Here is a 27,991-nt window from a genome sequence, read left to right on the forward strand (position 1 = left end):
CACACACACACACACACACACACACACACACACACACACACACAACACACACACACACACTCACTCCTCTGGGTTTCATATACATTTTATTACTTTCAATGAGCTTCCATATTCCTTGCTCACTACTGACCGCATGGAAAGCCCCACACCTGAATGTCTGAGACTTCCTGCATTGGTTTTTTTGAAGATGCAAGGGCGTGTACAATGATTATGGGAGGAGGGAGCTGGGGGGGGGCTCCTTGTGGATCCCCATGCATGGATGTCAGTATGTTTTTAGTGAAGGCCCCTTGGTAGCCTTTTGTGGGGGTCAGGTTGGGGTCATTCTGCCCGTATGTGGCGTCTGTGAGAACCCGTGAAACAATCCATGTTTTCATTGTTGGCAGCGCTGGGTTAGGAGGCTCCTGCTCTGCTTCTGAGAGTGCTGCCAGCCTGGACCCATGTACTGAGTCCCCAGAGGCGACTGAGCCAGGGAAGCACCCCCAGGAATCCAGGGAGCCCGAAGGTTCTCCACTGCCCAGCTCATCACTGCCCTGGGAACAGGCGTGGCCCTCGGCCTCCATGCCCTTCACCGAGTGTCCCTCAGAAGGTTGCTTGGCAAAGTCAGAGGCAGCACCTGAGAATGGTACCCATCACCCTAAAAGGGGAGCCTCCGCCAGTATCCAAGGGGATGCCTTAGCAGCGTTTGTGCCTGAAGGGGGTGGCTCCACAAAGCACACAATGGTTGCCCCAGCCCCCAGTGCTGAAGAAGACAAAGAGATGAAGGAAGGGGGACAGAACTCATCCTCCAGTTGCACGGGTCGATTGCCAGGACTTTCTCTAGTGCCTCCCCGGGAGCCGAGGACAGAGCTTCTGTGTGGAGAGGGCGACAGGCCTGGTGCTTTTGCGACCCAAGAGAAAGAGGATGTAGATGACTGCTCGGCCCCGGAGTCTGCCACTAAGGCCCCTGCTGCCACCCGACTGGGGATGGAGGGCTCAGATGTCCTAGAGGAGTCCCCCCGCAAACTTGAGACCACGGTCCCACAAGATCTAGTCCTAAGCTCATCCGACAGAGATGGAGTGGAGGTGTTACCTATGTCTTCAGCCAAGAACTTGGAATTTCTTGGAGGCTGCCATCCCTCTAAAAGCAACTCGGGGGCTAACCCTGGAGCTGGCACAAATACTGCCTCCCAGGAAAGCTGTCGGCAGAAAGTGGAAATACATCCGCCACAGGCAGAACCGTCCTCAGACCCACCAGGTTTTGCCACTGCACCAGGAGACAGTGGCTCCTGGAAGGAGACCCAAGACACCAGCGATGTTCAGAGCCAACCACAGACGGCGGCGACATCAGGAACTGAGCCCCAGGAAGTGGCCTGTGTGGCATCAGTCAGCCAGCCGGATGGGAGCTTGCTTGTGAGTGCTGAGCTTCCTCCATGCGCGAGAACAGAGGAGACACATACAGCTTCGGGTCCCCCTGCACACCCAGCTGCCTGGAATTCTGTTGCCTTACAAGAACCCAACTCGGCCAAGGAGACAGATTCTGAGGCTAAGATGCCGCTTTCTGCAGATCTGGCCACAGAACAGGTAGATACGGGGGTGGTGGGACCGAAGCCAGCACCAGATCTGGGAAGAACACCAGAAGAACAGCCAGAAGGCAGCCTCCGAGGGGCCCCTGTCCCTTTCTTTCAGGGGCAAAATGATACAGCCCTAGAAGGGCTGCTGCCGCCAACTCTCTCCCATGGGGTTTCCAGTGAAAGTTCTAGAAAGTCAGTGGGACCAACGGATGGTCCCACGGACCCGGGGAATACTGAAAATAGAGTCATGGCCAGAGAGGAAAGCAGATCACCTGGAGACAACCCTAAAGGACAGCAAGAAGCCACCAGAGCCCTTGATGGTACGGAGTTTGGGAACCAGGAGGAACGGAGGTCCCAAGCCTTTTATAGCAAGCTCCCTCTGGAGTCTGACCAAGATGAGGTGTCAAAGCCGCACAGTGATACAGAGAACAGGATCGTTCCCAACTCAGACTCAACGCAGCTGCCTAGCCAAGCAGTTGCTGGCCACAAGGATGGGCCCCGCTCTGGGTCAGCAGAGGCAGTGGGGCAGATGGTAGTTGAATCCCATACAACTGACACATCCACCTCACTGCACAAACTCCTTGAGGAGGACCCCATCTTGTCCTCAGCATCCGAACGAGCTGGTGAGCACCTTCCTCTCCAAGAACCCATCTGCGAAAGTTCAGGATCTCCGACCAAAAGTCCCAGCATGCTTCAGGGCGGTGGAGGATTGGGAACAACAGAGTCACTTCCTGCTTTAGACTCTGAGAAATCAGACTTCCTGTCTGCTCCGGCAGCGGAGGAGGTACCCAAAGCTGGGGAGGTGGAGAACATATTGGAAGCGAAGAAGAGCCACCCGCCCTTGCAGGGGCCCTACAGCTGTGATGGGGAAGGCTTGCAGATAGACCGGGGACAACCTTGTGGGCTGGAGAAGGCCAAACCAGGACAGGAAGTCCATGCTGATGTGTCACCTCCCCCCAGTGGGAAGAACTCAACCATGGGCCATGGACTCACTATGGTCAGTCTGGAACAAGATTGTCAGGGAAATCTGTCCTGTCCAGAGGACAGCCTCCCACCACCTTCTGAGAACCCGCTCCGGCCATCCCAACTGGACCCAGAAGCATCCATCTTTGCTATTCTCTGTGACAAGTCCCAATCACCTACATATGGGCAAGGGGCTTGTCCAAGTGGCCCAGGTCTGAAGAAGCAAGACCCAAATCCTTCTCCAATCCTAGTGCCCACAGAAGGGGAGCCTCGGCTAGGTATGAGCTTGCCCACTCGTGGAGGAAAGGAACAGGCCTCAGAACGTTCCCCCAGTGGCAGTCCTTGCAGTACTCCAAGTTCACCACCCAAGGACACAGATCTGGGGAAGGCACCATCAGAGGAGTCGGAACCGTCAGCCCTACTGGGACAGAAGCTGCCCACACTAGGGGAAAATGAACAAGAGGGTGTAGGCAGTGGCAGTCAGCCCTCAGAGATCCTGCATCCTGCAGAAGGCACCTCTCTTACAGGAAACTTGGGTGGGAAGGATAGTTACTGTATTGGGCAGGGGCCGAGCAAGTCCCAACAGGAGCTGGCTGGTACTTTGAGAGCAGGCAGCCAGCATGAAGAAGCACGTTGTGGGGACTCAGGCATTTCCGAGGCAGCTGATGTACTGCCCCTGCCTCAAGGCTTGAGTAAGACAGAGGCAGCAAGTAGAAACACAGTGGAGGCCCCGCCTTGTCCACCTGACTCAATAGCTCTCCTGGATACGGCACACTGTTCTCCAGTCCCGGTGCCTACCAGCGCCAGAGTCACACCCACTGGGGATGCCCTAGAGGGTGAGGCCTGTCATGAAGGCCAGGAAGAGTTGGCCCCACAGCTGGGAATGGAGCAGCGGGCCACCTTAGGTGCAGAAGCCCAGGGGCCTCTTGGACGTTTCCTGAGAGCAGAGAAGCAAGATGGTAAAGATGGATCTGCGGAGGTGAATGCTGATGCCGGCCAAGGAGACTCTGGGATGCAGGGACCAGATGCCGCTCTGCATGGTGGCTCCTTTCAGACCAAACAGTGCCTCACATCTGGGAAAGAAGCTTACATCTCCACCCTGACTGAGCCGTGCCAGCTTGAGTCCAGCCGTGGGGATGCCTTGCTGCCCGCTGAAGAATTGGATAGGATTCCAGAAAGTACAGTGGACGTTCTGGTAGACCGCACTGTTTCGGACCCACAGAGGCTCCTGCCAGCTGGACCACCTGCAGAGGCTGGGCCTGATGCCCCCTACCTACATATCAGTGGTGCTGCCAGGAAGGACGCAGGAGATGGTAGCACGAGAGCTGTTTCTTCGGAGGGCCCCAGAGCACCTCATGAAAGTCCCTGGCCCGTAAAGGAGCTCCCGCCTGCTTTGGAAAATGAAAACACTCCTGGAAAGGTATCGGCTGTCTCCTTCACCACACTCTTGCAACCAGAAACTTCAGGGGGGGAGATCTCTGCAGTGGGGGCTGATAGCAGTAGCCCTCATGCTGGAACCACTGAGGGACCTGTGAGTCTCATGCCCTACCTGGACAGGATGACCTTCCTGGCCAAAGATGAGCAGACGACAAGAGAGATGGATGTGGCTGCAGCTCCAGAAGCAAATGCCAGCCCCTCTGAGGCTGAAGCATGCCCTGCCAGCGTGGATGCAGCAGGAGAGACAGAGGGCAACAGGGAGAGAGCAGGAGGACTGACCCCAGATCTGACTGTTGGTGCGTCAGGTAGTGAGGATACAAACTCCAAGCAGACCAGCATCATTTCGGGACTTCCTGACTTCAGAGAGCACATCACCAAGATCTTTGAGCAGTCTGTGCTTGGAGCCCTGGTTGCCGATCGGCCCCAGAGCATACCTGGTGAAAAGGCAGGAGCCTCAAGGAATTTTCTGGCTGGGGGCCCCGGCCTATCACTGAACCCAGAGAAGCTTCTAGATGGGGCCCAAGGAGAGGCTGCTGCCTATCTCCCTGTGCCTCCTGCTGGACTCCAGGTGGAGAAGAAGCAAGAGTCGACTGTTGAGGCTGAGATTTCTCATCTGGTTCCCCAGGATCCAGCACCAGAGAAGGGTCTGGAGGAGAAAGCCTTGGAGGAGAAACTTCCAGGTGCCGGCATTGAGGGGCACCTGACCTGTGACCCACTAATAGTGACAAGTGAGAGGCTAGAGGGCACCCGGGAGCCTGACCCGGGAGCTCAGACTCACTCACAGCAGGGAAGAAGCAGGCAGGAATTAGCACTGGGTCTTCCCTCCTCTGCAGCTCTTCTTCAGGGGGTGCCAGCAGAAAGAGCTCCCCGGAGCCACACAGAAGAGGCTTCTGTTCAAGATGACGGAAGTCCTTCTGGAAAAGAGCACCTAGAAACACTGGCCAGCAACAGCCAACACAGAGATGGTACCCGAGACCTTGTTCAGACCAAGGGTTCAAGCAATCTACCAGGATCCACCTGTGCCCAGGAGGGCTCTTCTCCTCATGGAAGTCTTTTGATGGCGCCTGAACCTGACAGTGAGCCATGGATCACCGCCACACTTGGGGGTGAAAGAAGCCCCAAAGCTGCTGTCAGCACTGCTGCAGAAATGCAAAATGTGCTGGGTTACCGGGACACCCCCAAACCGCTGGCTGGAGAAGTGGCGGACACTCCTGTGGGGCCTAGCAAAATGGCAGGAGCCGCTGAGGCAGCAGAAGGTGACATCACACAAGGCAGAGCTGAGACATGGGCATGCGTGTCTGGTGACCTCCTTCAAACAGGTACTACAAGGATGCTTCCCGCTGTGGCAGGTGACTCAGCACTGCCTGGGAGCTGTCAGGACCCAGGATGCTCCAACAGGGCTCAGACGATGGAAGACACAGCCACCCTTCAAAAGGACAGCCAGGCCGGACCCCAGCAGGCCAAGGAACAGCTGGAGCCTCAGCTCCCTGCTCCTGTAGGGGACGGGAAGACAAGTGTCTCTTCTCCTCCAGAGCCTGATGGAAGCAAAGACATGAAGCTGCACCTCTCGGCTCCAGAAGAACTCCACACTGACAGGTACTTGGTTGCAATGCCCATAGGTTCAGATCCAATGTGATGTTAAGTGAATCAAACAGATGGGTGATTTTTCAGGAGGCTAGATTTCCTCTATCTGAAGGGTTAAGTGGCCCCACGCACCCTCTCTGGATGTGCTAGGATTCTGAAAAGTGTGAGAGAGGTGGCTGGAGGCACGGGAGCTATTCAGTTGATATGTTTTGTTCCTTCCCTCGTGTTCTTTAGTTCACCTAAAGCCACTGGAAAAGTGTGGCGCATTGGCTGTGTGTGACTGGGTGATAGGCTTCAGGCAGTCACGTCCTCTGAAGTGCTGCCTTGGAATGTGGAATGGTCTAGGTGAAGGAGCCCTGTGTGATTCAAAACAGCTCCAAGCCCATCGCTGCCTGGAGATCTCTTCCCTTCTTCTTGGGGATGTTGGGATAGTGGCCACTTACTCTTTACTGGGAAATGTGCTTTTTAAAATAGGATCTGGGGAAGAGACAGCACTCTCCAGCTTTCTGATCCTAGCAATCACTTTCTTTCCTCATCTCAGAAAGAGCCCAGGGCCTGGCTCAGCTACCTTACCTGCAGTTCCTGAGACATGTGCTCCGCAAGGCTTTTCAGCAGAGGCCAGAGATTCAGGAGGACCGGAAAGGTCAGTGACACACAGGCTTTGGGAGCCTGTGGCTCCTTCCTTAGACAGATGCACTGCTGATTTCACAAAGGATAGCAGTGTTGGTCTATTCGAGAGTGTCTCAAGTAACCCATGCTAGCCTCAAATTCAGTAAGAAGTTGAGGATGTCTTTGAATTCTTAATCCTCTGCCTCCAGTTCCCACGAGCCAGGGCTGTAGACATTCACCACCATACTAGGCTGAGAGCAGTTTTTTGTTTTTTGGTTTTTTTTGTGTGTGTGTGTGAGTTGTTACATATGAAAGGCAGTCAGGGGTGGTGAGACACACCTGTTGTCCCAACATTTAGGAAGCTGAGGCAGGAGAATCATGAGTTGGGTCCGAGCTTCATTTCAGACCCTGTCTCAAGTGTGTGTGGGGAGGTGGGGCAGATAACCATTTCTATGCTCTGTGTGCTTCAGTAGAGCCAACAATGACTCAGAGCAGCCGTGTTGCCAAAAGAGATGTTTGCTTTCATACCTGAAAAACAAAACACCTTCACTAAGCTATAATTCACACAGCATACAATTCACTCATTTAAAGTCTATATACACATGCCTATACATAAACACAACACACACACACAGTACAAGTCTTAGTGTGCTTAGAGTTCTATGGTGAAGGCCATAATCAACTGCAGAACTCTGTTGCACACATACCCCAAATAAGCCCTGTGGCCCCTAGATGTCACACCCCAGTCCCCTATGTCCTTAGCATAGGTACCCACTAATCTAGTTTGGTGCCGTTTGAGGTCAACACTGCTTTAATCTATGAAGCAAGAGTAGCTCATCACAGTGGAAGCCACACTCCACAGAGGTCCCCAGATAAGGAGGGTAGATGACAAATGGAACCGTGTCACGCAGACCTTACCCTTTGCTCTACCCCAAGTGAGTGAGTGTCACCTGCAGGGCCCGCAGAAGCTGCTGTTTAAATGTATCCTTAGTGCATAGGGAGGCATCGTGGACATGACTTTGGGCATAAGCTTTGCTGAATACCTAGACCTTTGGCTGTTGAAGCGCTGTGTGTGTGCATGTGCATCTCTGTGTGCGTGTGCGTGTGCGTGTGCGTGCGTGCGTGCGTGCGTGCGTGCGTGTGTGTGTGTGTGTGTGTGTGTGTGTGAGAGAGAGAGAGAGAGAGAGAGAGAGAGAGAGAGAGAGAGAGAGAGAGAGAATGTCTTAAGAGTCTAAATTAGTACCTGTGCTGTGCCTCCTACCAACAGCTGTGGGTGTTTTGCAAATTATTTGATTCATATTTTCACATGCTGAAAGAATGCATGGTCACCTGTTTTTCGAGTCTCAACACTTCCCCCCGCTCCCAGCTGCCTCTGCTGCCCCACAAGGACAACTCCCATGACTCTGGGCCAGCACATGTGGCCTGGGCTGTCCAAGCAGATCTTATGGGAACATTTGCCTGTAGCATTCCCCGGCGTGTGTTGCTTGCATTCCAACTTTAGGTATAGGAAAAATTTCCGTGTAGCCAGGAAATCTCTTCTGCCTCACCAAAGACAGCATCAACACCTTCCTTCTCAGCATCCTAAGGCATGTGATCCTCTTCCTGGGGAAGCTCAGGGCCAGACATAGAGTAGTCCCATAAATAGTTCATGGCTCATTGTTTTAATCACTTTAGAATTTAAAATTGTGTTTTCTAAATAAATATTAGAAATTGGGGTGGTTTTTCTTCTACCACATTTTCAAAGTATAGGAAAGAAAAAAGAAAAGAGAGCTGCAGAGGCGGCTCCACAGGTAAGAGCCTTATTACCGCTCTTACACAAGACCTGAGTTCTGTTCCCAGAACACAACCTGGGGCGATGGGGGGGGGGGACGACGACGACGACTCACAACCACCTGTAACTCCAGCTCTAAGAGCTCTGACTCCGTCTTCTGGCCTCCAAGGGTATCTGCACTCACATATACACACCCACACACCCACACTCATACCCCCCCCAACACATATGCATAATTAAAAGCAAAAATAAACCTTAAGAAAAATTACAATTGGTGGGCAGTGGTAACTCATGACTTTAATCCCAGCACTCAGGAGGCAGAGGCAGGTGAAGCTCTGTGAGTTCCAGGCCAGCCTGGTCTACAGAGCGAGTTCCAGAACAGCCAAGGCTACATAGAGAAACCCTGTCTCAAAAAACCAGAAAAAAAAAAAAAAAAAAAAAAAGGAAAAGGGGGCTGGAGAGATGGCTCATGGTTTAAGAGCACTGGCTGCTCTTCCAGAGGTCCCGAGTTTTTTTTTTTTTTTTTTTTTTTTTTTTTTTTTTTTTTTTTGGTTTTTCGAGACAGGGTTTCTCTGTGTAGCTTTGCGCCTTTCCTGGGACTCACTTGGTAGCCCAGGCTGGCCTCGAACTCACAGAGATCCGCCTGGCTCTGCCTCCCGAGTGCTGGGATTAAAGGCGTGCGCCACCACCGCCCGGCATAAATTTTCTTTTTTCTTTTCTTTTCTTTTTTCTTTTTTCTTTTTCTTTTTTTTTTTTTTTTTTTTTTTTGTTTTTTTGTTTTTTTGAGACAGGGTTTCTCTGTGTAGCTTTGCGCCTTTCCTGGAACTTGCTCTATAGACCAGGCTGGCCTCGAACTCATAGAGATCCACCTGCCTCTCAGAGGTCCCGAGTTTAATTCCCAGCAACCACATGGTGGCTCACAACCATCTGTAATGAAATCTGGTGCCCTCTTCTGGTATGCAGGCAGAACACTATATACATAATAAATAAATTTTTAAAAAAATAGAAAAATTATATCCACACCACTTGTTACTGTTATTTAAAATTGTAGAATAATTTCACCTTTTGAAATAGTTAGGCTTTCCTTCATCTCATCAAAACTCTTTGCAGATCTAGGCCTTAGTAGTTAGCATAGGAGGATTGATTCCAGGCTTTACAGCCATGGGTCTCAGGAGCTGTCATGTCCTCCTATTGAGACTTTTACATGCTCTGAACTTTCTTGGTCCAATATGGCAGCTGCCATCTACCATGTGATGTGTGAATTGTGTATGTGTGTGTGTGTGTGTGTGTGTGTGTGTGTGTAAGTTAGCACACATCACATGTTGATGATCTAGAATTTTTTTAAAAAAAGAAAGTGCTAAATATATGATTAATTTCTTTTATGCTGCTTATCTGTGAAATAATAATGCTTAGAATTTTGGGGGTGTCAAAATATATTATCAAAATTAGTTTCATTTCTTTTTTTTTGCATCTTTCATGAGGCTCCCCAAATTTTTAAAAATTACATGTGTGGGGGACCTAGAGAGAGGTGGATCAGTGGCTAAGAGCATCTGTTGCTCTTGCAGAGGACCCAGGTTTGGTTCCTAGCACTCACATGGTGACTTACAGGGGATCTGGCACCCTCTTCTGTCTTCTGTCAGTCACCAGGCACACAGGCAGGACACATACATATGTGCAGACAAAACACTCACACCTATAAAAAATGAAATAATTATATTTGTGGGCTTTGTATGTATGGAGTACATCCTTTTAGATCATGTGGCTCCATAACCCTCTTTCCTTTAGCCCTTGAAAGAAACAGGATGGGAGAGAGCTGGCCTGCTTTGTGTTAGGGGTTCTGGGGGAAAGAGAGCCCTACTCCAGCCCACTTCAGCTGAAGTCCCCTGGAAAGAACTCTCTAGGCTGCCAAGAGGGGTGACTTTTTGGCTCCTCTCCCTTGAACAGAATTTCAGGGAACACAGCGTCTGAGTAAATAGACCCTATAGGCTTAGGGGACAATCAGAGTCTCTGGAAGGACACGGACTAGCTCTGCCCAATAGGAATGTGACACAAACAACAAAGGTAACCTTCAATTTTCTAATAGCCACATTAAAAAGACTAAATACACATGGGGGAAATTGACCTCAATATCTTATTGATATGCTGGATTCTTTTTTTTTTTTTTCCATAGTGAGTCTTTACTTAGTGTACACTCACAGCACATCTCAAGAGGGACCTGAACCTGTCTACACCCAGCAGCACACAGGGCCAGTGGCTGCTGTCTTAGATGCTCTTGGATGGCATTCTAACAGTTTTCATACTTGATCCAGAAGGTGCAACCTTCTGATAGGACCCTAGAAACCCCTGTCTCTCTGCTTAGCAAGCTCATTCCTATCAATTTACCACAAACAAGGAGGATGCTTCTTCCTGCAAACCTGTGAAACTCAGGGAGTGTATATGACCCTGAGAGACTCTTGCCCCAGTAGGTGCTGACTGGGGCAATAGGTATTGCATGTAAAGGTCCAAACCAGCAGCTGTCTCCAGGAGAGAGTTGGGTGGATGCTGACAGAAGCTGTGTAATAAAAGTCAAGGTCAAAACTCTGAATTCATACCCTTCTCTGCTCCTCATTGGTTACCCAGAAAACCTCGGTTTGTCTGTAGGGTGGTAATGGCAGCAAATGTACCTGCTTCACCAGAGTGGTGATGGAGATCGCTGACTCAAGAGCCACAGTGGTGTACCCTGGTGCTTGGTGGGTTAGGCTCCTGGGGCTTTGTGACCAGCTTCCCTAGTACGATGAGCTCAGCCACTAAACATCTCTCTCCAGTGTGGAGATGATTCCTGGGATCTCCGTATATGCACCCAAGTTGAGGCTCTAATCTGCCAATTTCCATTTGCCAGAAATGACATTTTAGCTCACAAAAATGTCTTGGAAGGTGTGAGGCGTTTACCCACCACCCCCACAGTTCCCCAGAGTTTTCTTGAGTGCAATCAGCAGGAAATATTAGATAGAAGGATTTATCGCGGAGATAAACAGATAGAAAATAAAGGATAGCCTCGAGAGGGCCTGGAACCTATTCCAACGGACCCCGACTGTCTCTGGCCCAGGGTTTTTATAGAGACGCCAAGGGGTGGAGCAAAAGACCTCCTCCCCCAGCACAGCCAAGTGCAGACCATCTCAGACACCTGCACTCAGGCCCATGGTCCTGATCATCCTCTATTCGGACCTGCTGGGTAAAGCCACGAGGAACCCGAGAACGGGCTCCCGCAGGAAGGCAGCAGTGCTCACTACTATACTCTCAACACCATGCCATCTTAAAGTACAACATCCTAAAATATCATAAGGGCTGAGAAAGAACACTTTCTTACCCCTACCTATAGCCCACAGATCTTGTTTGACACAAGCTAACGTTGTGTTGAGATGGTTTTTTAGTGGGATGCTTTATGTATCTGTGTGTGTGTCCTGTGTGTGTGTGTCCTGTGTGTCTGTGCCTCACTGTATTCCAGCATCAAAATAGTGTTTCAAGTTGCATATCCAATCACACTCAAATATCTACTCTCTTGTAAGGAGGCTGGGGGAGCTGCTCCCATGAAATCTATTGAATTCAAAAATCTTGCAGACTTGGGATGGTAGCACCTGTTATCTTCAGTATCTTAGACAAGTGCTCTGTCTGCCCTTAAGCTACATCCCTAGCCCTACCTTCAATGTCTTAGAAGTCTTTATCCTTCTGTAACAAAAGAGTGAGCTGATAACCTTATCTCCCACACTCATGTAGAAGTGGGTGCTATCTATCTATCTATCTATCTATCTATCTATCTATCTATCTATCTATCTATCTATCTATCTATCATCTATCTACCTACCTACTTACTTACCTACCTACCCTACCTATCTACCTACCTACCTACCTACCTACCTGCCTACCTTCCAGCTTATACTATCTGACTGGCACTGCTGGTGGTAAGCCACAGGTAGCCTGTGGCTTGGCATCTTTTCACCCATTCTGAGAAGTCAGCTCCGACAGACCATTTGCAGAATATTTCTGTACTTTCTATATTCCTGATCCAGACAGAAGCCTGAGACATGGAGTCGAGACACTATGTTGATGATTGATTGATTGATTGATTGATCGGATCTCACCATTGTGGATCATATTTCATGCCAGTGGAATAGCTAGAGTTTGACATTTTGATTGTGAATGTTTTCACAAGAGGTTCTGAGTAAGTCCTGGATACTGAATTTTTACTTAAGATGGGGGAGGTGTCTTCAATTCCACATGGGAATATGGTTGGCAAGGCGTCTTGTCCAATTATTAGTGCATTTTCTGTTTGAGACAGGGTCTCATAGTGTAGCCCTGGCTGACCTGGACCTGACATGTAGAGACCAGTATGGCCTAGAGCTCACAGAGATACACTTGTCTCTGGCTTTGGCGTGCCGGGATTAAAGGTGTGCATCACCATGCATGGCTCAATTATTAGTGCATTTTAAAAGAATCAAAACGTGTTCCCAGATGCTTAGATTCTGCGTAGACCTGGGCTAATCACAAAGGGCAGCTGGCTTGAAAAGTTGAGGGAAGAGCTGAGAGAATGCTGACTGCCGCTTGCCGCTTGCCAAGGAAGCCCTGGCAGGACCTAACAAGCCACACCGGGCATCCCCCTGCCCCCCTCCCCGCCACACCATCTTCCCACACGGTCTCTGATTCTTCCTTCTCTCTTCATCCCTCTAAAATTACCAGCAGTGACAGTGACACCGGGTATTTAAGTTTAAGAATAAAGTTAGAGGACGCCTCAGCTGTGCAAATTAAGGAAAAGGAAAAAAGATTTCCCAGCACCGTTTCCTCAGCGGAGAGCAAGGACAGCAGAGCGCACGCGCATGCGCAGCCTCCTGGCTTATGTTTTATAGCAGTGTTCTTCTAACGTGATAGACTGTTCAAAAGACAGACCTACAGATCTCTGACTTTGTAATACTCCATTTCCATAGCTATAAGGTAGGGCAGTAAAAAATAACCTCTTCCTGGTTGGAGTGTGTGGCTTTCGGGACATAGTCTGGTGTGCTGTGGGAACTTTTTACAAATGGCAGCAGCAGCTCACCGGGAGGAACAGGGACCCGCAAGAAGAGAAACCCTGTCTCGAAAAACCAAAAAAAAAAAAAAAAAGAAGAACAGGAACTGAATCCGTCTCTAGCCGGATGCCTCTGTGGGCTTCCACTCATCCTAGCTCCGCCCGTATGGAGCTCCTCCACGGACTTCGAACATAGGTCAAAATGTACTTAGGAAACCAAAGAAGCCGGGCAGGATGGGTTGGTGTTGCAGCAGCCCCTGTGAACAGTGCTATCAAAGAATCCAGAAGCCCTTTAACATGTAGCCTTCACGGTCTGAAGCTTTTGTGTTTCACAATTGAGACCAATTTCCTAAGAGATGAATGTGTCCTTTGAAAAGGTGCCAAGTCTCTTTATGAGGTGCCCAGTCTCCTCGGAGGCTGGCTTCAGTCCTTTGTGGCTGTGGTGGGAACACCATTACCTTGACCAAGAGTGGTTCCCTCTTTGTAGCCCCTCTGCCGTGGCCTCTGCCCACACGACACCTGAACCCAGTGCAGGGATGACCGCGCCTCCACTGGAAAGGCCAGAGCTGGACTCCGGGCAAGGTGATCATTTTCCAGATTGCATGTGGCCAGGCTGACAGAACTCTCCTTGCAGCCTCTCATTGTTGTCAACAGGAGAAGCTACATTCAGGCTTGAACTTGGGCTGGACTCAGGAGGAAGGTTTGGGAAACGGATATCTTATAGACCACCTGGGATCAAACTGGGAGCATTCTTGTCAGGCCTCATATTAATAGGAAGAAACTGAGGCTCCAAATAGGGAAAGCCTGGGGCGTCGGGCTAGAACTGGCCTCTGGCCATTTTAATACCTAATATGGTGTTCCTCCTGCATGCTTGGGCTGAGCTTACTCTTCCTGTTAATACTAGTCACCTCAACACCCCTTCTAGACTTTCCAGAGAAGACTGTATGACTAGGGTCTAGAGTCTGACACACGCAGACCTAGATATTGGCTGAGTTCAAGTTCTAGGTCAGGTTCAAGTTCTGTGACCATAGGAACTATCGTCAACCTTTCTGAACCTGTTCAGTGACTGTACCACAGTGCTGTGGTTAGGTGAAGAAAGACACTGTGTCAGGGACAGCTGACGCCAACGTCTCTAATGTAAAGTCCTTTCATTTATTTCCATCTCAGGATGGAAGCGCCTTCATACCTAGCCTTGCCCCATGTGTCTTCTCAACCCACAGTGAGTTTCTTTGTGTCCCTCTTTTTCCTTAGGGGAGAAATGGAGGCCCCCAGTAGGTAACTTGTTCTGAGAGCTGGGACTGAAACCTTTCTTCCAGGAAAGCTCTTTAGATCTCAAGGGTAGGTTTGAAAATGCTGGCTTCTGTAGTGATGGAACGTTCTGTATCTCCCTGCCGAATAGCCTTGTGTGGGTTTTGTGTATCTGTAATGAGGCTAGTGTTGGGAGCTGGAGAGATGGCTCAGTGGTTAAGAGCACGTGCTGGCTTGGTTCCCAGCAGCCATCAGGTGGCTCACAACCATCTGTAACTCTAGATCTGTGGGATATGACTCCCTTTTCTCTCTTCAGTGGGTTACCAGGCATGCATATAGTGCTCATACATACATACTGGTAAAACACTCATCCCCACAAAACAAAAATAAATCTTAAAGATTGAGGCTAGTGCCAATGAGGACCCAAATTGTTAGCTTAGTTTAATGGAGCTGGAAGCTTCTGTCTGAGGTAGCCCAGACTCCATAGTTTTGCCACAGCTATAAAAGAGCCCAATCTTCACCACTGGAGCTGGAGTGGGTTCTGTGAGTGAAGCTCTGGGAAATTTCTCACACACCTATTGGTGCTCAGGTCGTAGATCCTTCTTCCTCACTACCCCTCACTGCTACTTCCTCCTGTTGCCTAGGTCTGTGAGTGGTGAAGATGAGGGCCTCCTCACGCATGCTAGGCAGGCAACCTATCTCTGAGCCGCATCTCACCCTGGGGATGTGTGGCTATAAGGTAGAGTCTGAGGTGTGTTTACGGTCCTGCTGCCCAGTCATGCAGGCCAGCAGGAAGGGTCCTAATGCACTGATCTAAGAAGTACGCTGGGCTCGAGATGCTGGTTTTGTTGCTGACCACACACTCAGGCCTGCAGACCTGCTTGTCTCTGAATTGTTGGCATTGTGAGGCAGCTCCAGGTCATCTGGGCAGCTGGCACCAAAGAGCAGCATGCAGAAGGAACCCTCTCTGCCTACACATCTCCAGGTGGCTGCATCCTCCGGGGCTCTCCTTGCCGGTTCCAGGGAGAGCCAGGATGGGCGGTGGTGCTGGTTTTGGTGACTGTTCCTGTGTTGTTCTTGTCCTGAGAAACTGGAAGGGTCGGAAAAAGGCTCAGAAGGCGCAATGTGCAGGATCGACAGGCCCCAGCTCATAGCATCTTGATGTCTCCTTTTTCTCCCCTCCCTCCCCCTCCTCTCTCCCTCCCCCTCCTCCCTCCCTCCCCCTCTCTTCCTTTCCCTTCCCTCTCCTCCCTCCCTCCTTCCCTCCAACTTCTCTCCCCTCCCCTCCCTTCCTCCCTCTTCCTTTCCTTTCCTTCCCCTTCTCTCCCCCTCTTCCTTCCTTTCCTTTCCTTCTCTCTCTCTCTCTCTCTCTCTCTCTCTCTCTCTCTCTCTCTCTCTCTCTCTCTTCCTGACAGGTCTCATCCTTTCAAACACTCACTGTGTATCCCAGGCTACTCTCAAACTCATGGGACTCTTACTACCTCAGCCCTCCAAGGACTTGGATTACAAAAGTGATCCACCATGTCCTTTCTTTCTTGATACTTCTCAGTCATCTGGTGTTAAATACTTTAGCAGTCCATTGAGTTCCACATAGATGCTGAACCCATTTTTCTGTTTTCAGAGAAGGTGCTGGAATGGGTCTGGTTACTGCTTTGCTTAATGTCTTTCTTTTTTCAAGGCCAATGTGAGGGGGTTGGGATAAAAGTATCAGGAGATGGGTGCAGCCATCCTCTGCAGAAGGTGCATGGCGGCTTGGGTCAGCACTGACTTCTCAGGCCAGGTTCCCCATCTCTGAGGAGGATGCAAGATACTGCAGGTGCCCCAGGTAGCAGGGAGAGTGCAGGGAAGGAACAGGATATGAATCTTTAGAGGAAATCAGAGTCGGAGACAAGCTGAGCTCCTGCTCTCAGCTCCCAACCCTCGTGTTGGGAGGCGACAGGAATGCACCAAATCTCAATGACTTTGCACGTGATCAGTACTGGCTATCTCTCTTAGTAAGAAAGGAGTGTTGAAATAGGAAGCAAGTGAGCAAGACACAAAGCACACTGCCCAATGTCAGCTCACAGCAAACAGTGACTGTGGCTATAATAGAGCAGAGGCCGTGGACTCCTACACACTGTGTGGACAAGAACCCTGAGCTTTCAGCATCTTGTGGGCAGCAGCATTCTCATAGCTGACTCAGCAGTTACCTAGTGAGTGTGCACCAGGCTGCATGCTGACAACAAGAAGCCAGCGTCTGTCTCATCAGAAAAGCACTGAGATGGGCATTCAGGGCACACTGGGCACAGGTGCCTCCCCTTAGAAGGATGTGGAATAGGCAGTCAAAGGCATAGGTAAATTGTCTCACTGAATCCAGGTGGTGCATGTGGTTTGCTGATGCCTAGCCTAGGTCTCAGCCGAGAAGTCAGGCTGTCCCTGGGTACCTGTCTGCTCCCCAGGTGCCCTCTGAAAGGGGTAGCACATCCTCTACATGCCTGAGCTGCAGGTTGACCTAACACACAGGTTGGGAAGCTGGATGTCAGGGTCCTTAGCTCTTGGTCTAGTCACAGTAACAAGGATAGACAGTGGGTCTTGGCCTCTACCCAAGAGGATATGCCACATTCATATTTCTTAAGGAACTTAGGCTTGCAGGGCCTAGATCTTGGTTACCTAGCACCCGATACTCTGTGACTCCCTAAGTGTCTACTGAATAATTAAACACACCCAGCTATCAGACAAATTTGGAGGCAGGCAGGTCTGCTGCTAACCCCTTCAACCTACACAAGTTCTTAAGGCCCGTTTCCTCATCTAGAACAATGTGTAATACTTGTGACCTCACAGAACCACTATGGAGATTATATAAAAATGGACATGTGTTGGGGCTAGTGAGATGGAACAGATGCTTGCTGCCAGACCTACTCACCTAGACCCACATGGTTCAAGGGAAGACCCAACACCTGCAAATTGTCCTGTGAGCTCCACACATGCACTCCCACATACACACACACACATACATACACAATAAATGAATAAAATAGAGTGAAAAATATGGCATGTATAAAAAAACCTGTCGGAGTCCCTGTGTGACCTGTAGTAAGCACCTAAATACTAGGGGTTATTTTCATTGCTAATATTATTTTTATCACCATTGTCATCATTTTGGATGGATGATAATACTATTAAGGTACATGAGCTCGGTAGTAAAGACAATGTTTACACAGTGGCCAACGGGAACTTGCTGAAGTTCACTTGGGTCTGTCTGCTCTGCATTCCCTGGAATGTGCCAGTTCCCTTCCACTCCCCCCTCTCTCCCCTCTTCCCCCCCACTCCCCCACCCTGTAGCCGCAGCCCTCAGTGTTGCAATATTGTTCTGGAGGCAAGGTCAAACCAGCCGGCACTCATGGAGAAAGCATTCTCTTCCTTGTGGAAACCAGGGCTTTGGGGTTAACCTCTCACCAAGGGCGACTGCAAAAGGCTACAAGCTAACATTAGTGGGTGAGCCGGGGCATAGCAGTGGGAAGTGAGCCCTGAGCACCGTCTTGGCGGGATGTTCAGGGCTGCCAGCCCACCCAGGCCTCCCAGAGAAGTAGGGGGGGGGGGAGTGGAAAGTATCTGGCCCTGCTCCCTGCTGGACACCTGGCAGATGACCAAGCAGTGGGTAGTAAATACTCAATGTCTGAAGCTGGCAGACGGGATTGGGGGAGGGTGGGAATGCCAAGCCTGGGCTTGAGGTCTCGGACCAAGGCCAGACTGCCTTACCAGGCCACCTATGGAGGCTATCTTGAGGATTCCTCTCCGGCTCCTGCCTCTGGTAGTAAGGATGCTGGCCTTTGTGATGGAAGCCACTTCATCACGGGCTCAGCCATTCACAGTAAAGCTAGAAGGATCCCCAGGGACCTTCAGCCTCCTCATTTTACAGGTAAGAGACCCGAAACTCAGAGAGGGTATGTGACTTCTCTGAGCCTTCCAGGGTACCACTTACCCAAGGTAGTCTTGACCTTGGATTGTTTCCAAGGAAGCTGCTCCTACAGGTTCACTCTGGCCCTTTGTAAAATAAGTAGGCTGGAGTCTCCATGCTGTGCAGCTGGCTCTCTGCTGGGTCTGGGAGCTTTTGTGGGAGATGATTGCAGGCGGCGAGCAGTACTGAAGCGCTCGCAGATTCTCTAATTTACAGCGATGTGGGGAATATGTGGAATGTTGACAGGGAGGAGAGTCTCGCACAGAGCCCACCAGGGAAAAGATGTGCTGAAACCTGAGCTTCACCTCCTGGGCCGCAAGTCTGCAAGCAGTCCATTGAGGAAACCTCAGAGGACAGGGCTGTCTGGCTCAGGTTTCTCTGTGAGCAGTGGGGCTGTGGATCCCTCAGAGATACTGTGCTGTTTCTCAAAGGTCATTGCAGGGCTTGATTTGGTTTTGCCTGAAGATGAGACGTATGTCTGTTAGAAACCACCAAGCCCCCACCTGGAACCAGGGTTCACACCTATTAGTTTCATGTCTTGTCGTCTATGGAGGGGGACTCTGGACAGATGAGACCTAGATATGGCCCCCAATGGGGGAAATCTTTGCTTTTGGAAATTTTTTCCTTTGCATTTTTGTACGTGGGAGCTATGGGTGATGCAAATAGGAAACTGGCCACTGGCTTTAAAGCCTAACCAAGGTCATGTATGTCCTTTCTGCTAAGTCCCTCTCCCTTTGTTAGAACAGTGTAGGGAAATGTCCAAATGCAGAGGTAGGTTCAGACTTGAAGGCACTTGCAAGTAGGAGTGCTAGTGGGTCTGAGATGCTGGCCAGAGCCACACACTCTCATCTCGTGTGTGTGTGTGTGTGTGTGTGTGTGTGTGTGTGTGTGTGTGTTTTAAAGAGAGAGAGACAGATAGACACACACACAGAGTCAGACAGACAGACACACAGACACACACACAGACACACACACACACAGAGGGGCGGGGGAGAATGTGGTGTATATGCTTATGTGGAGGCCAGAGGACAGCCCTGAGTGTCCTCTCTCTACCTTATTCCTTTGAGACAGGGTCTTTCCTGGACCTGGAGCTCACCGCCAGCAAGTCCTAGACCTCTTCCTGTCTTTGCTTCCCATGGTGCTGGGGTTACATTACAGACACCTGTGTGCCTACTCTGGCTTGTTACATGGGTGCTGGGAGGCAAACTGGTCCTTATGAGTTGTACAGCAAATGCTCTGCACCATCAAGCCATCTCTCCATCCCTCTGCCCTCAGATCTGGCCAACCCTTCTACCTGCCTTGCCCCTCCCCCCTATAAAATTGGTATCTACATTGTGAGGATTCAGTGTCATGGAGTGGGAAAGGCTTGCTCAGGACTGGCCCAGGCACAAGCTCTGGGGATGTATGCCACTGTGGAAGAGTAAGCCTTCCAGGGACAAAACCATGCTGGATGAATCCCTCACCTTTAGCACAACTAACTACACACAGTAGGCCCTCAACAGGTGGGTGCAGAATGGTATGTCTTGCCTAGCAGATAGAGGTGTGTCTGCCTCTTCCATCAAGAAGAAAACATGTTGACCAAGCTGGTTCAACAAACAGTAACGTCATTATGACCAAAAGTTGTTCACTCATTCACTTACTCGGCCATTCACACTAGGGGCTTCCTACACAAAGGGCTTGGTCTGGGCTCTCTAGGCAAAGTCTCTCACCTTCAGCATTGCTGACATTTGGGGCTGGCTGACTGTTGAGAGGTTCTCTTAGGCATAGAAGGGTGGTAGTAGTATTAGATGTCGGTACCATCCCCAAAATTATGACAGGTGAAATGTTTCCAAGGGCCTGGGGAGACAGCAAACTCTGTGAAAGCCTGAAGACCTAAGTTTGATCCCAGCCCCCATGTGAAAAAGCTTGTAATCCCAGTACCCCAGCACTGGGAAGAAAGAGATAGCCTGATTAACACTGATTCCTAGAGCTGACTGGCCATCCAGCCTAGACTAACTGGTGATCTCCAGGCCCCAAAACAAAGTGGACAGAAGGCTAGAGAGATGACCAAGTGATTAAAAACACTTACTTCTAAAGAACTCAAGTTCAGTTCCCAACAGTCACATCAGGCAGCTCACAGTCGCCTATGTCTTAGTTAGGGATTTTATTGCTGTGAAGAGACACCACGACCACAGCAATTCTTATAAATGAAAATATTTAATTGCTCACAGTTTCAGAAGTTCAGTCCATTATCATCATGTGAGGAGCATGGCATTGTACAAGCAGACATTGTAGTGGAGAGATCGCTGAGACTCCCACATTTTGTAGGCAACAGGAAGTCGACTGAGACACTGGGCGGTATTCTGAGCATAGGAAACCTCAAAGCCCGCCACCTCCTCCAACAAGGCCACACCCACTCCAACAAAGCCACACCTCCTAATCATGCCACTCCCTATGAGATTATAGGGGCCAATTACATTCAAACTACCACAACCTATAACTCCAGTTCCAAGAGGATCTGCTGCCTCTGGCTTCCAAGGGTCACCTGCACTCATGTTCACATACCCACACACAGACACACATACATACACATATTAAAAATAATAATATCCAGGTGGTGTTGTGCACCCTTTTAATCCCAGCACTTGGCAAGCAGAGGCAGGTAAATCTCTGAGTTCAAGGCCAGCCTGGTCTACAGAGCAAGTTCTAGGATAGCCAAGGCTACACAAAGAAACCTGTCTCAAAAAAACAAAATGACAATAATAATAGTAATAATAATAATAATAATAAATTAAAACCATATAAAGTGAACAGCGCCTGAGGAACAAGACCTGGGTTGACCTTTGGCCTCCACATGCACATACCTGCACATATATATGCATATCCCTCAAAAGTCTCTGAGGGGGCAAATTGCTCCCTTAGAGCCACAGGTCAGGCAGGATTCAGATGCCTAAGACATGGCTCCTTAGATTAGGAGCATCTCCTAAGAGCTTGTAGAAATTCAAGATTTCCGAAGCTACCTCACGCCTGCCTAGTGGGTGTAGCTAGAGTTTTCCTGCCTTGCCCGCAGTCAGGACAAATCTCTATCACCCGCCAGTCCCACAGCCACTCAGACCCAACCAAGTAAACACAAAGACTTATATTGCTTACAAACCGTATGGCCGTGGCAGGCTTCTTGCTAACTGTTCTTATAGCTTAAATTAATCCATTTCCATAAATCTATACCTTGCCACGGGACTCGAGGCTTACCGGCATGTTCACATGCTGCTTGTCATGGTGGCGGCTGGCAGTGTCTCCCCCTGTCTTCCTGTTCCCTCCTTTCTCCTCTCTGTTAGTCCTGCCTATACTCCCTGCCTGGCCACTGGCCTTGTTTTATTTATTGACCAATCAGAGCAATTTGACATACAGACCATCCCACAGCAAGTGGGCATCTGTATTTTAGCAATGTACTCAGTGACTTTTCACCCACAGAACATTGCTACTCATGTGCCACCCCTCTCCTGAGTGCACACTGATGTAGTCCGAGGAGCTGTGAAAAACGCAGATGGCATAGCTTTGTGATGTTGTATTTGCCTAGCAAGCTCCAAGCCCTGGTATCAATTCCCAATACAAAAAAAAAAAAAAAGAAAGAAAGAAAAGAAAAGTAAGTAAGTAAGAAAGAAAGAAAGAAAGTCACCAAAACCCCAAGGATGATGCCCACCTCCCAGCCCCAGGGTCTCTGATTTAATGGACACAGAGCACGCAGGACTTGGAAGACTTTAACTGTCCGAGCTGCCTCTGCCCACTAGTCTTTAGATGTTTAGTAGAAGATGAGATGTACGCATCACCACTATGGAGAAGACGTTGAAACCTTCCCACCTCAGTCCTGCCAGGGCCTCAAAGCCCTGCCGTCATCCCTTGGATGTTTTATTTTCCATCCTTGCCCCGATATCACACGAGCCTACGATTCTGTTTCCTGGAGAAAGCTTTTTGTCTGCCAAGGAAGACAGTATGGATTCTGCCCTCTGTTTACTCAAGATATAGTTAAAGTTTGGACTGGGCTGAGTTCAAGAACAAGAGCATGTTGACCCTGCGGGAGCTGCGTTGGCACCCTGTGTCATACTCATGTTGGAGCAATACAGGTGTGAAGTGCATGGTGTGGACTTCATGTGCCCGCAAGGAAAACCCAGTGACTACACCTAGAAGTTTTGGACAGGAAGCTACCTTCAAGGGAGTCGCTCCTTGTGTGTTTTGGGTTCAAGGCTGACATTCCATCTTGACATGGGCGGAGACGAGGGCTAAATTTTTTAGAAGGCCTGAAGAAATAATGTCTTTCTGCCCGACAACCGAGTGTTTCTGGGTGACCGTTGAGGAGTGTGTCTTACTTCTTCACAACACTTCACGGGCTGTGAGGACTGTGCTCAGAAGCTCAAGCAGTGTTTCTTTCTAAAGAAAATCATAAAAAAGTCCCTTCACATACACCAGTGACATGAACACTGTGTTGGGAGTGTGGGCTGGGCCCATGCGGCATGAAGGAGCGCGTACCGGTCCTGGGTTTGATATGATATCCTCTCCAGGTCTGCAGAATACACAGAAAAGTTACAAACATCCCTTCATTCCTGTGGGCTGGGGAGGAATTCGGGTTCTGCAGACACACAGCCTTGTTCTGTGTGGCCTTGTAATGTCATCGCTCTAAGCCTGGCTCCTCCTGTGTCAACTCCGGGTCATGGTCATTCCGACCACACGGTTCACTGTGAGAATCAAAGGAGAGAATGCTGGGTAACTACCCCCACAGAGTGCTGGCTACGAGTCAGTGCTCACAAAGCTCATCTGATATCAGGCCCGGGAAGACGTCTCGGCCAGTGGAGTTCTTGCTCTGTAAGCATGGAGACCTAAGCTGGAATCTCTATTACTCATGTAGAAGTCAGGCACGGTGATGTAACCCCAGTGCGGAGGGTGGAGACAGGTCAATCCCTGAAGGCGGCTAGCCAGCCTTTCTAGCCAAATCCATGAATTTCAGGTCCAGTGAGAGACCTTGACTCAGAAAATAAGGTGGAGCATGACTGAGGAAGATGCTCGGCATTAACTTCTGGCCTCCACACATAAGCGCGCGCGTGCGCGCGCACACACACACACACACACACACACCTATTATACAGTGCACTTTTGAAGGAAGGGAAGGTGTGCTTTGGTTCCATCATGGTGGGGAATACATATTGACAGGCAGAGTAAGGCATGGTGGTAGGACCAAGAGGCTGGCGTGTCACACAGCATTCATACTTAGGAAGCAGAGGATAAACAGGAAGTTCGGCCCTGCCATAAAGCCTCAAGACAGGTTCTCAGTGACTCACTTCCTCCATTGGAGCTGCACCTCCTGAAGACTCAAGCCTTTTCAGTTGGTACTCCAGCCTTTGAGGTTCTATGATTGGCTCCATACTTTCAGGCCTGTGGTGAGGGAGTAGATTATGGTGAAATCACACGATGGAACAAAACTGCTCGCTTCGTGGCTAAGAAGTAACTTGCTTGTTAGAAATGGTGCTGCAGAGGGTTGATGGGCAGGGATAGAGGAGCCAGAGCCCAGCTGGTGCTGCTGAAGACCGGCCCTGAAAGGCTCTCATGCATTTAGTTTGCCTGCGTGAGCTGCCAGAATCTTAAGGGTCCCAGCACTGTTCAAAACCCACGTTCAAAGTCTCCTCTCAGATCCGAGGCAAACTCTTAGCTGTAACGATGGTTTCAAAGACTTCTCTACTTCACGGCTGTCTATGGTCATGCCACTGCCTTATTTCTTGATCCCTGTGTCGGTCAGTTCTGTGTTGATATATACCGTACAGTTCCATAGAGGGAGGCCACGATGGTGGGAAGGTGTGCATCAGGCAGCAGGAGCAGGAAACTGACTGTTCACATTTTATCTGTACACAGGAAGCCGAGAGAGCCAAACACCATTTCTAAAATAAGGACTTCTATTGTGTTTTTGGTTTTCTTTAACTGATTATGAGTGGGGAGGGCACTGAGAAATCCTAAAGTAATTCCAGCCAGTTATCTGAAACTTGGCCAATGTCTTTCACTCTTCTGGAAAAATCTCCCCACACCCAACACCGGGCTAAATGTTCATTTTCAGTCTGTGCTGGGTGGCAGCCATCCTCTCCTGTCATAGGACCTTGCACAGAAGCCCTTGACAAAAATAACTTTCATCGAAGTGCTTTACAGTCAGCAAAGGGTTACGTCTAGCCTGTTGTGCACCACGAGGAAAGAGAGAGACAACATTTATGGGTTCCAAAGATTTTAATAAATCACCTCATAAGCGGGTCACTGATCGATCAGGGCTGCAAGCCTTTTTCCTCCTGACAGCCCCAAGCAGGGGCAGAAGTGGGGTTTATAAGCATAAAATTCACAAACGTTTGTTGCCAAGTTATAGGTACAGTTGTCTCCAATCAGAAATCAAAGATTAGGGACTTTCCTTGAATATTTCATCATTGTCATCCGATATACAATGCAAGCCTTTCAGTCCAACCAATCAGATTCATTTATTCCTTCTGTTATTGGGAACAGCCATAATGTTTCTAGAGAACTAAAGCTGTATAACGACTATCTCTATGGTTTAGGGAGGAGGCTGATCAGCCATTGGAAAGTTCTCAGCTCCTCTAAGGCTTGGCAACCTGAACTTTGTTTCACCCTGCAGGTAAAATGGAGTCTGAAGTCAAAATGGCAGTCCTCAGGCTAAGGTGCTTTTTCCTGCTCCCTTCACAAAGGACAGCGGCACTCCATCAGTGCTGCTTTGGTGGAACAGAGCTCACGCTATCTGGCATGTGTGAATGTCCAAACCTGAGGCCTGTTGAGTCTCTAGAAATTATATGCTGAAACTTCAGGTCCCTATTCCTAAGTGTTCCTTTGTGTTCATTAACATATCAAGAAGACAGAGTTCACTGTGAACTTTCAGCTGTCTAGCAAGGCGTGAGTGTGTTCTCTGTCTAGGGAGGCCTGGCCTCTGTCCTGCACTGTATCTTCCCTGTCAGTTAGAGCTGGCCTCCCATGTTTCCTGAGATAGGCCTCATCACAAGGGTTTCTCTGTGTATAAAACTGTGGCATTGCTAGCTCAGGAGTATGGTAACCAACGAGGGGCCCTTGGTCCGATGGGGGAGAAGCAAGTCCTTGGACAGAGCGGAAATTCTCTTTAGCCTCTTGCAAGATCTTCTAATATTGCTCACCCAGCCGTGCAGGGCACTGACATCTGTTGGTATTCCAGGTTTCACACTCCTGCTTCCTGCTTCCACTTGGAATGGAGCCTGTCTTTCCAGGCAGGGTCCTGTCTTTAACATCTTTATGTCCCCATGGACACTTGGAGTGGTGACTGTGGTTACTCAGTGATTTAGTCAGTTAATGGTGACTTCTGTGTTGGCCTAGTCTAAGTGCAGGTTTCTAGCCTGCCTTCCATCTGCGTTCTCAGCCCAAGCACAGTACTGTTGCCACAGCAGGGTATTAACAGAGGCCGTAAACAGAGCTAAGCCTCCTTGGTGGACAGGGCCAGGCTGTTTGTGCTCCAGAAGACTCCACCCCTCTCTCACTCTTTCTCTCTCTTGCATTTAAGAGGACCTCTGTGATTAAACTGGGTTCATTGGGAGACCCAGATAATCCAAATTAATCCCCTTATTTTAAGGTCAGATGAGTAGCAGTTTAAATCCACCTGCAATCATTTTCTTTGCATTGTTCGAGTTTCTTTTCCATGGCTGTGATAAAATATCCTGGACCAAAGTAGCTCAGGGGAGAAGGGATTTGTTTTAGCTTACAGTTCCAGGTCACACACTCCATCGCTGGGGGACACTAAGGCAGAAATTCAGGGAACTAGTCCCGTCACATCCACACTCAGGGGGAAGAGAGAAAATGAATGTGGTCTGCTGTGCAGTACTCCGCTTGGCAGCCTACTCTTAACAGTCCAGCACCCCAAACCAGGAAATGGTGCCACTCACAATGGGCTGGATCTTTCTACACAAATTAATTGTCAAGATAATCCTCCATATTCATGCCCACAGGCCAACCTGTTCTAGATAATTCCTCAGCTGAGATGCTCCCAGGTGATTGCAGGTCGAGTCAAGTTGACAGTTAAAACTAAGCAGCACACTCTTGTTCACAGAACATAGTCATGGACCGGGGGTGAGGGAGGAGGAAACACACTAAGATATGGACATCCTTGGGGGTGTTGCTTCATCCTGATTTCCAAGGGTAGCAGAGCGACCTTCCTCTGTCACAAAGGTTCTGTAGCTATCACCTGGGGAAGAGGGTTTCACATAGGAAAAGTCTGGCACCTCAAGGACATCTTTGCCCAACTGGAGAGCTCAGGCTCACAGACTGGCTAATGGGAATGTTTTCACCCCTGGGCACGTGGTTCTGGACTGCAGCAGCAAGCCAGTAAGCAGCAAGCAGCATGTGTCTGTGACTTCTGTCTCAAGCTCCTGCCTTGAATCCCTGCTTTGGCGTACCTCAATGATGGATTGTAAAGCAGAAATTGAAATAAATCCTTTTCTCTCCCAAGTTGCTTTTGGTCAGTGTTTTATCACAGCAACAGGAAATCAAACTAGGACACTTAGGGAAGTGGCCTAGGAAATAGCTGATGGCACAGAGGAGCAAATCAGTTGACTGGGGTCCTAGTTTGTGAAATGAATGCAATAATAATACACTACCAATACGCTCATGACCAGGGTGTGGCCCCGGAACCTATTAAATGGTCCTCAAGATGTGACTCTTAGAAGTAGTGGTATTTTTCAAAATACAAAAAATATTTCTGTGACTGCGAACTCTACAAATCCTACTAGGGACCTCTCACCTGGGGCTCTCCATCCTAGGGCGTCTGTTTCTTTAAGGGGAGGAAGGGAAGTGTTGAGTCACTCTGAGTCTTCTGCCCTTTGGTCTCAGTCTATAAAATAAGAGCAATGTTGTCTTTGACACAAACCTTAAAATAGGAAGCCTGACACCCACATACAGCCACCTTCTCTTCTCAAGTGGGGTCTAGCATCAGACATTTCCAGAGAAAAGGGGTGTGGGCAGGGAAGTACCATTCCTGTGTGTGAAGGCTATGCAAGTGAAAGAGTTCATTTCAGACTCTAAAAGGAAAAACAAAACAAAACAAAACAAAAAAAATAGAAACGTACACAGTCCCTAGAAATAAGCCTGCCTTTGAGCTGTAACAGCCAAAGAGCGGGCAGGGCAGCAGCTGTACAAAGTTTACCGAAAGTTTCTGTGGCTAAGCATCCGGAAGGCGGCAGAAGACAAGGCCAGAGTGTGGTTCCAGGTAGTGTCTGAACCCCCACCCACCTCCGACTTCTTGCTAAGGTTTCTCCTGCGAGCAGGCAGGAACCAACCCCGCCCCAGCTCGGGACTCCAATCCTTCCTTCACGTGGCCACACATAGGGAAAAGCGCCGTGGAAAAAAGACTAACAGTAACAAGTTGTTGTGACTCAAAACCTCCTGGAAGAAGTCGGCAGGGCGTTCGGGAGCGGCCCTGTCCCTGGGTCCCTTGCCCGCCGGTGCGCTTCGGGCGGGCCCCTGGGTGCGTGTGGGCGCGCCCGGGCTGCACATTCCTGGCCGGGGAGGAGAGCGCGGCGGGCGCCCCTGCGAGCAGCTGGCTGCGCTGGCCCCGAGCGCTCGGAGCTGGGGGAGGAGCCTGGCCCGGTCGCCGGCGCTCTCCCAGTCATTGGCCTTTTGTGCTGCAACTTTTCCCGAGCCCTTCGGGGAGCCTGCGCCCGCCCCGCGTCGTTGCCCCGGGAAAGTTTGCGTTTCCTGGGTTCACCGGGTGGTGACCGCGCCAGGCTCGGAGGACTGAGCGTGTCTGGGGGACTCTTTGGCAGTTGCGTCCCCGGAGGAAGGCGGCTACGTGAGGGCCAGCCCCGATCGTCCGGCCGGGT

General features: G+C 49.8%; 1 protein-coding gene across 14 annotated transcripts in view; it reads left to right on the plus strand.

Moving 5' to 3' along the window:
* Positions 1 to 27,991, plus strand: part of Tacc2 (transforming acidic coiled-coil containing protein 2) — a 218,500-nt gene that overhangs the window by 71,234 nt on the left and 119,275 nt on the right. For 12 of the 14 annotated variants that reach the window (XM_076553746.1, XM_076553760.1, XM_076553742.1 and 9 more), the window contains 2 exons: positions 384 to 5,546; positions 6,076 to 6,177. In XM_076553746.1, the coding sequence (XP_076409861.1) occupies positions 384 to 5,546; positions 6,076 to 6,177 (5,265 nt within the window). Of the gene's footprint in view, positions 1 to 383; positions 5,547 to 6,075; positions 6,178 to 27,354; positions 27,990 to 27,991 lie in introns of those variants that run through there. The other 2 variants (XM_076553767.1, XM_076553783.1) reach the window with 2 other exon arrangements.

This window comes from Peromyscus maniculatus, chromosome 1, assembly GCF_049852395.1.
Source record: "Peromyscus maniculatus bairdii isolate BWxNUB_F1_BW_parent chromosome 1, HU_Pman_BW_mat_3.1, whole genome shotgun sequence".
Taxonomy (NCBI): domain Eukaryota; kingdom Metazoa; phylum Chordata; class Mammalia; order Rodentia; family Cricetidae; genus Peromyscus; species Peromyscus maniculatus.